This window comes from Puntigrus tetrazona, chromosome 25, assembly GCF_018831695.1.
Source record: "Puntigrus tetrazona isolate hp1 chromosome 25, ASM1883169v1, whole genome shotgun sequence".
Lineage (NCBI taxonomy): Eukaryota > Metazoa > Chordata > Actinopteri > Cypriniformes > Cyprinidae > Puntigrus > Puntigrus tetrazona.
This window is the reverse complement of record NC_056723.1, coordinates 1,587,585-1,597,712: the sequence shown is the minus strand read 5'-3', so window position 1 is coordinate 1,597,712 and position 10,128 is coordinate 1,587,585. Positions and strand designations below refer to the sequence as shown.

The 10,128-nt window shown below is 37.6% G+C and overlaps 1 protein-coding gene across 2 annotated transcripts in view; it reads right to left on the bottom strand.

Moving 5' to 3' along the window:
• Positions 1 to 1,985: 1,985 nt before the first annotated feature.
• fbln1 (fibulin 1) overlaps positions 1,986 to 10,128 on the bottom strand; it is a 45,318-nt gene continuing 37,175 nt past the window's right edge. For both annotated transcript variants that reach the window (XM_043228241.1, XM_043228240.1), the window contains exon 17: positions 1,986 to 2,774. In XM_043228241.1, coding sequence (XP_043084176.1) covers positions 2,635 to 2,774 — 140 coding nt within the window. In that variant the 3' untranslated portion in view covers positions 1,986 to 2,634. The remainder of the gene's footprint in view (positions 2,775 to 10,128) is intronic.

Genomic DNA, 10,128 nt, shown 5'->3' with positions numbered 1-10,128 from the left:
AGAATCATCTTTAGCTAATTTACGTGCTAAAAACATTTCGAAAACATTAGAAATGAGCTGTGGTAATTTCGAAAAAGCCCCATTTTTACATGACATTACTAAAAGATTCATATAAAATCGAATTTTTTACATGTAAGTATATTTGTTATTAATCTATTCTTGTAATCTATTCTTTTTCTTATTCGTATTTTAAAATTTAATGTTGCATTCCAAAAATATATCTATCATTTATTAGTCGTATTTATTTACTTATATGACTATATACTTTTTTTTTTGATTTGCAGATCAAGCATTATTTATTTGAATTTTTTTGTCCTTCTTTTTTTAGTATTCAAAGCTTGTACACGTACATCAGCGTCAAAAACATTTAAACCCCCCCCAAAAAATTGCAATGCCCCATTTTCGATTTTTTTAAAGTTTAACACATCGTTTAACATTCTCCAAACCGATTCCATTTTAAATTGGTCAAATATTTAAAGTGCATTTTTGTTGATTTATTTCACTTTTTCTGTCGTTATAGGTGTTGCTGAGCAAGTCTTTTCTCCCTCAACGTAAAATGGGGCCAAAACGAGGATCTTACTGTGCTTTCTTCGCCGTATAACGTATTTCTTTTATTGCATATCGCTTCTCTTTTCATGCACGAATGATTCTGAGGCCGTTTTTGGTGCGACTGTGACGTCGCGGCCTCCGTCGGACGGCTGAACCTCGGTCGACACACAGAAGAGGAACGTTAAACCATGATAAATGATTCCCTCGCTGTTCCATTGTCTTTGTAAAGCCGCTTTTGTAAAGCCGCAGCGGTCACGAGCGAGCTACGACCGAGACTCGTCTCTCCATCTGCTGAAATGAGCTCGGGCCCCCGCTTCGTTCCCCCGACGTTGAGGAAAGACAGTCTCGGTTCAGCAGCCGTGCGCTAAAAGGGATGCGGTCATAAACGGCTCCGTTCACCCGGTCCCTCCGAGCGCTGCGACCAACTTTCCACTGCCGGGGAGCGAGCGGCACTTAGTTCGATCTATCAATGCGCGGCACGACCGTAGCGAGCCGAACAAGAGGATTGTGGGAATGATCGGCTTTCGCTGGCGCGCGTTTAGGTCTTAAATTGACCAGCGCGCAAAAACCAGCGGCCTTTCATTTCTCGAAGTCGGCTGAGCCAAGTTACATGGAAAGTTTGATTTACTAATGATTTGAATCAACCCGAGCAAATTATGGTCAAATTATAAGCTTGTGAAATAATTGAATTACTCATTTTTACCGGGGCACCTAATTCTATACGGGGACTTTCTGAGTTTCCTGCATATTTTACCCAGAGATGGGAAGGTTGCTCTAAAAATGTACTGTAATCCAGTACAAACTAATAATGAAAAATATATATATATACTGTATATATATATATATATCCCAGTATTTTTGCATTTACACTGAAATAACTAAGAGTGTAATAAGGGTGTTATTTTAATTAATTTCAACCAAACGTAAGTAAAAATGTTCATTTAAATCAATGGTTAGGGATAAATAACATTGACCTACATATATATATATATATATATATATATATATATATATATATATATATATATATATATATATATAAATATATTCATATATGAGAAAAAGCACATTCTGTCACATGCAACTTAATCACAATAACCCACAAATAATCTTTAAGAACCGATTTATCATTGAATGTGTGCAGATTTCTCTCCTGATTCGGACGTGGCGACTTTTTCACTGGAGAAAGCGATATTTTAGATAGAGGACACACATTTCAGATTCAGATTGTGTTTCGTACAAGATGTGAACCGATGGGCCGACGTGTCGTGGATTATTGGGATGTTTTTTATCAGCTTTCGTTCTGACGGCACCCATTCACCCACTGCTGATGCAATGCGAGTCAATTTTTTCGGGAGCTACTTTAATTTTGGGGTGAACCGTTCCTTTAAGCGGCCATCCAGACGGACGGAAAAAAAACCAAAAAAAAGTAGAAATCTAAAAATCGTTTTTTATTGACACAGTCGGTGATGCATACAATACATTTAGCGATGCAAAGTGTGTCTAGACGAGCATACAATCAGTGTCGAGTTTTCAACTCCGTCTTTCTTTCAGCCCTGTGAAGGATGAGCTCGCATCGATTCACAGAAACGCCTTCGGTTCGACTCCCAAAGGCAGCTGAAGAGCAAACCAGTGGGGGAAAAAGTAAAAACATGCTACAATTAAAATTAGAGCAGCAAACGATGTTTATTCCACCAAAAACATGGAGGCGTCTAAAGCGCGGCATCGCTCCCATCGTCTGTTCCGGCGTGACGCGTTTCACTCGTTAAACTTTAGCATTTACTCATTTTAGGTGTCCGTTTAGAAACGATGTCACGCGGTTAATCGCATTCGAAGGATGCGAAACGCTTTTTCGTTTCTTAGACGAGCAGCTCGGTGACCAAACGACGCCATATTTTATCATTATTAGCTAGTTGCACTGCAAGGAAATCGGATTAAATCTTCAACGTAAGTGACTTTTGCGCACTATGACAATGCAACACAAGTGAGATTAAAAGATATATTTAAACGGGAGAGCTCGCGCTTCTATAGGCACAAAGCTCGCTCACGATAAACGGACACCTGAAATGGTTAGCGCTGGCGCTTTTAAAACCAAAACTCCGAGACGTAGATGTGAACGTTGATGATGTTCCGGTGGGAAACGACTCCGTTCGTGACGTAGTTCATGGCCAGCTTCAGCACGGCGCTCACAGGACCAACCAGCGGCTTCACCTGTCTGACCACTCCTGAAGACGACAAGACACAGTCAGGAAAGGTCACGCCGCAGCTAGACGCCATCCCGATCCGAACATCGCTGTTCGGTACGAAAGCGTTACATAAATCACCCGGAATATGACCTTTTCATTTACAGACTAGGCCACTTTCATGGAAGAAACTAGATAAGTAACGAGGTGCTGTACACATAAAGTTCAAAAAAAAAAGTTTCCCTATTTCCCTATATATATATATATATATATATATATTATTATATATATATATATTCATTTTATTAAGCATACTTAAGTAAGGTTCAAGTGCGTTTAAACTACGCTTTATGTGCTAATTATACAAATACCATAACGCAAGCGTAATATTTCAGTACTCGTTGGTATTTAATTGGCCCACTTTCTAGTATAGAAAATTATATTTTAAGTATAACAGTAGTTTACATGTTTTTAGCCTATACTGTCATTTTAGTAAAAGTGAACTTACAGTTTACTAATTAAATACTTGCATAGTTGCATTTTGCAAAGTATAGTAGTATAGTTACTAGTTACTATGTGCTTCGATGCAAGCTATATAAATAAAAATGATTGATTGATTGATTGATTGATTGACTAGTATATAGTACTAGTTACTAGTTAATAGCCTAAAATACTAGTTTAGTAGTTTTATATTGCAAGTATGCTTGTAAGTTTCCTTTAAGCGGCTTTATTTACGTCAAGCATACTATGTCCCTATTTAGGTATATATTTCGTGAATATCGCATAAGCAAGTCATAAATGCGAATGAGAATTAGCCACCAGTTCATCAAAATGTGAGCGTTTTATTCATTTCCATCAGTCTGTGTAAACGTGGAAGTACGTGAACGCAAATGCTAATTGCTCACACTTGACTTCGTGCTAACTAAAAGCGCAACAGCTAGCATCGCCGGATGAATTAAACGTACTGGATGAAGATCTGTTTTTCGGTCTGCGTGGGGCCGCACCTCGCGAATAAAGTTTTTTAGTCGAAAACGTGAACTCAAAGATGGACGTCCAGGCCTAAACCTTACCGGGGCGTAAGTAGATCGTACGAAAATGTACGAACGAATCAGTCGGCAGTTCGGCTAAATATATTCCTTTGAGACTGCGTTGGCGTAAACGTAGCATAAACATTGATTTGCGTGCAAAAAAAGCAATACTTTTGCGTAAATTAAAATGTGTAATGGTTGCTAACTAATATGTTTGTCATGTAATCTGGAATCAGTAACGGATTACAAATTACAAGGATTACAAGTAATCTACCCAGCTCTGATAGATTTCTTTCCGATTTCGATCCATTTTTGTACAAGGAAACCGGACGAATACGGTTTTTGAAGCGAAAAAACGGAAGTCGTGTAAGAAAACGCAACTGTTTTCCAAAAGGCGATGCGAAAACGGGGCGATTTTAAGAAACGGGGATGGAAATGATTGTCATTACAGCTCATTTTAGGGTCGACCTTTAGGGGTGCTAGAGCGAGCATTAGCAAAAAGCGTCTTTTCTCGTTCAGGAGAACGGCTGTCATGGCGGAGCAACAGACGCCGCAAAGAAATTCGAGTACTATGCGCTGCGTTGGCCGAGCGTTAACATCTGCGTTCGCCTACTCGTGTCTGTCCTTAGTTAATGTTTTGGCTTCGAAGCGCGCTCTGAAGTTTAAAATTATGGATCTTTTGTCATTTGTAGAGACAAAACATTGTCATAATTATGTCTGGGCCTGTAATAAGTGGCGGTAACACAACAGACGCAAAGTTTATGAAAATAAGAATAATTCACAGCCGTTGTACAGCAGCTCAAAGGAGCAGCGCGTATTAAAGCTAGATGATGGATGCGACTCTCATTGTTACAGAAACAAAGAAAGCAGCAAGACATCCTCCGTTATGGGCCTGGCAGACAAAAAAGAGCCGCGAACGCTGGAAAATCGAATAAACGAAGGAGACTCTGGGTTTGATTTGGTATCAACTTAATTGGTTTGCATAAAAGGCGGTGAATTAATTTCGCAATCTGCCGAAACGCCGTCTCATGCTAGTTGCAATCAACTAAGTTTGGTGATATGACGGTCAAAACCGGCTTTCTTGTACGTTTTATGACATATAGTCAGGTTTTATTAAGCGTGCATGTATAATAAAAAAGGAGAGCGATAACTGTTTGCTTATAGGCCCTAATTAGCTTTAAACAACTGCACAACCAACTAAATGAATACAAATGATTTGTATGTTAAATTCATTAGTTTGCATTTAATGAAACATTCGTAATTAGTTTGCAAGTTTCCGCAGTTCAAAACACTGAATCATTTTACAAAGCAGTTCAATTTAATTGACTGAGAATTAGCGAAAGCCTTCATTCGTCACCAAGGCTTTTAAAATAACAAGCTTCCCATTTTTCTTTTTTTTTAATCAAACGAAATCAACTAAAACTATTTCTTTTGCTCAAACTTTCCCTTCCATTCCCGCGGTCAGGTGATGAATATCTGCAGCGAGTTCCATCCATCCAAGAAAGATTTAATACGCAGTTTAATATTATTTAGCATATTCAAATAGATAACTCCTCAGAAGATGGAGACTAAGTTCATTTAGGGGGAGAAAAATGTTCCTTTTACATATTTTGGTTGGCGACGCTGGAAGGGTTTTGATTTCAGAGTTTGAAGGAGTCATACTGAGCAAGTCACGTGCTTGTAATGCCCTTAAATGACATTTATGTGGTTTTATGCCTGCGTAATATATAACCGATACGATACACTCTTAATTTAACTAAAGCATCGTACCGCTGAAGTCAACCACATCACATCAGCCTCTTCGAACCACAGCACGCTCAACAGTTTGTGAAAAAGATCTGGCTTTTTACCTCCTCGTCAACTAGAGAAGGCTGGCATTTCACAATTTCCATAATTTTTGCTTTTAAATTTTTATTTAGGTAACATTTATTCTTTAATATTTTTTATTTTGAGGGAATTTCACGTAACTATAATCTTCACATCCCGCTGATAAAGTACAGGAAAATATATTTGATGATATTTTCAGTCAATACAGCGTTGACTGAAATATAAATCACAATTAAATCAAGTAATGTTTTTCTTTAAAAAAAATGCAATGACGCTTTTAATTAAATTATTGCATTTTGATGTATATTTAGATGTTTATGTACAGTATATTTGATGTTTTTTATCTTATAATGTTTTATATATCTAATTCTAAAATTATATATATATACATATATATATATATATATATATATATATATATACATATATACATATATGTATATACATACACATATATATATATATATATATATATATATATAAATATAAATATATATATAAATATATATATATATATATATATATATATATATTAATATTATTAGTATAAAACTTAATATAAATCTGTATATATATATATAAATATATATATATATATATATATATATATATATATATATATATATGTATATATATGTATGTGTGAAAGGAAATTAAATGCAAGAAAATCAGTAAAAAGCACAATGTAATGAGGAAAAAAAACTGAAATAATGCGGGGAAAAACAGTTTGGACAAGCGTTTAATTTTGTTCAGTTTTGGCTTTGGCCAAGAATTGTAATTTTCGGCGCATCCCTACCAATCACACTCTAAAACCGACCACATAAGAAATCACTACGTTCACGTTTAGCCATAAAAGTCTGCATTAGCGCTTAATATCAATCTCGTTTATAAACTGCTTTGAATGCTTGATCGCTCGAGGCTTCCGGCATCATTAGCTTCCAGTCATTTTAGCTACGCAGTCCGGTATATGTTATTATTTTATGTCGAATTTAATGTCGTAAACCTTCGTCCCGTTCGTTCTCCGAATTTCAAAAGGCAAGGATGCGCCATCACGCTAGCTAGAAGCAAAGCTGTAAGCGTTTCAGGAAGTTTAAAATCACCCAGCACTGTTTTGTTTCGAACTAAATGCTGAATGTGTCTGCGGTGGCTTTCCAAAACCACGAAGCTGCGCAAACGCGTTCCCACGCTCATTTCGAAATGCCATTAAAGAGCATGAAGACTGCAAATAGCTCCAGTTAAGTGCACGTTAGCCGTGTACGCGCTTGCCACAAAACAAAGTCGAATCGCCGCCAGCGGCCATTCGTCATCCTCAACGGCTACGTGGGTTGCGATATTGAAGGTTTACATGTAAACAGTGCAATTTCTGGTTTTCTGGTCACTCCGGCTCCGAGAGGAAATGTATGACAGGGTCCAAAATGGGCAGGTTTGACACTAGGGACAAATGCGAGGAATGAGTCGCTCGACCACAATATTGGATAATGACATGCTAGCTGATGGGTTACGCGGGAAAGGGCAACGGAGTCGGCCCACATAGCCGAAATGCCAAGGTTTATCTGCGCCGGTGAACTCACCTCCAACGCAGCAGGCCCTAAACGACTGGGAAGAGGACATGACTTGTACCTCGCGCGCGGTTTGGTGTCTCGGGCTCAATTAGCAGTGAATCACTGCGGTCGACTCGTCGCGGAGCAGCTGGAATGTTCGTTCCGGGCCGTACCTCCGTTGGAAAGTCAACCACGCCGTCATGTTTTACGGTCCGTCGCTTGTGTTCGGTAACGCTGAGAGGACGGCGTTAAACTCTGCCGGTGTGGAATTCTGGGAATTTAAGCCGCGCAAACCTGAAGTGTTTACAACTCAGAACGAATGCCACCTACTGGTCCGGCTAGACAAGTACACTTTACAATTATATAAATTTGCATATTGATGTACGGTTAAAATGATTAAGAGTAACACTTGACATATATACATATATATATATATATATATATATATATATATATATATATATATACACACAGGTAAGTTTGGTTACAGTTTGGTTAAAGAGTAAAATTACTGAATATTTGCTAAAAAAAAAAAAAAAAATATATATATATATATATATATATATATATATATATATATATATATAGTTTAGATATTTGTTATGTTTATATATTAAATAATTATACATAAAATTAATTATATGAATTTAAATAGACATTTAAACATATTACCTTATATATGCATGCATGTGTGTGTATTTAAAAATACATAAATATACACATTACACATACATATATTATGCAAACAAAAACTTCTTTTGGACGCAATTAACTGTAAACAGCACTTTTTTTTAATACAAAATTATTGTTTTATTTAGAATAGTAAAATGCTCATATTTTGACTTATGACTAAAATTCAGCCAAAAAAAAATAAAAAATATCGAATCTTAAATGAAGTTAAAATATTCATCGACAACATGTAAAACATTTAAAGGTGCAGTTACTTCGTTTATTTTTACTTTTAATTATTTATCTTACGGTTTAAAGGGTTTGGGTTATGTTTTACGTGATTTTTGTGCCAACAGTAAAAAGCTTAAAGAAGCATTCAATTGATTTCCTACTCCTTTAACCAATAGCCAAAGCAGCTGTTTATCCAACGCTTTAGCGAACTTGCGTCAGTCTATCGAACGGCACGGCCTTTTCGTATCCAACACATCCCAACTCCTGGCGAGCGTCTGGATGCGTCGGAGCGCTGCCGAGCGAAGAGGACCACCGCAGTCGAGAGAAAACGCCTTCATTTTCACTTCTCCGTGGCTTGGGTCCGGCTCTTTGATACGCTGTCACCCAGAGGCAGATGCGTCAGGCGCTCCTCTTTCAGCGTCTACACGGCCGGCTGTTATTTTGAGATTTCGCCATTCGATAAAGAGCCCCCCGAAGACCCTTCCTCGGGCATCAAATATCAACGGCGGACAGCACGTCGTAAAAAAGGAGTCAGAAAAGGGCTTTTGGTCGGCCGTACGGCGGCCATCGTTCGTGAAACACAAGCAGAACGAATTGGTCGAAGTCATTTCCTTCGGTTGTGAACGATTTATACAAAAAGTGATTCACGGGCATTCGTTCTTAGCTGCTTTTAACATTCAATAATCATAAATTTGTTCTGCTTGTGTTTTGAGAGTTTTGTTTGTTTCTGAGTGAATCATCTGTGCCATGAATGCGATGTGAATAAATCACAGTAAGACCCCAAACCACAATAAACTATATTTTGTTTAATTATTATTATTATTTTTTTTAAACGGCACGGTTAAAAGATACGTGCTCCATGAAAAGAAAACGCATGTAGTTTTAAAGCTTCAAGACAACAACAAAAATGGTTTAAACCATTTCCAGCTCTTGCATACAATCAGAAATATAATTTGTAGTTATTGTTGCAAGTTACATTTTTATAAATATACACATTTTAATATGCATTAAAATTGTTTTGCTAGAGCGCTTCATTTAATTTAAGCATATAATTAAATTTTTGCATATATATATATATATATATATATATATATATATAACATTTTATAAATAATTTATAAATATATATATATTTTTTTATTTTGCATTTTATGGTTGCATTTAATTATTATATTTAAATGCAATAAATCAACTAATTCTTCTATTATTTAAATATTTATTAAACCATTTATATAGTCAGATTTTTCTAAATGCTTTTATACGAGTTCATTTGTATTAGTATTTTTTGCTATGCTGTTTTTTTTTAATAAACATTGAAAATAATTACAAAAAAAATTCAGTGTCACGTATTCTTTCCAAGAATAAAGCAGTGTTTTTTTTTATTTATTTATGCATTTATTTTTAAACGGTTATGAGTAGAGAAAAATGCTTTTAGCTCGCACAAATGAGTAGCGACCAATATAACGTCATTTTAGCTGAAATATTTGATGCAACGGTCGAACAATCTCCTAAAACATCCTCCCTCACGTGCGCAGCATTCAGAAGTCAGATTCGGTTTCTTCCAAAAGACAAAACTAGCCCACCTATCCACGACCGACCCGGTAAACGCGCTAAAAACAATCGATAACGGCAGCGTTCGCCTCAGCCGCCACTCGCGAACCCACAACGAATCTTTATCCAGCGCCAAGCGATTCGCCGAAGCGACTCCTCCGCTGTGCGGCCGATGCCAAGCGAAGCCTCGTCGCTCCGCATTTCTGACACGCTCGACTAAAATTCCTCCGGCCTGTGTGAAGGACGGCAGCCGTAGCCAGCGGCGCATACCTGATCGCAGACAGCACGTCTCTGCCGTCGCTAGCTTCCCCGCGCTCAAATATTGCATCACTCGGAGCGGCGGCTGACCACAGGTGCATATCCCTACCAGATGTTCCCACCGGCTGGAATTTTTATCCTGCCTTTTCGTTTTTCGCCCCTGGCCCCGGCCCGAGGTGGAGCCAAACTGAGAGCCGCTCGAGGGAAGACGCCGCGCCGTTTGATTTCCCGCCGATGTCGGTACATTCCCCATGCTCGTGGTAGTCCAGGAAGCCACCGCAGTTTTGGGCT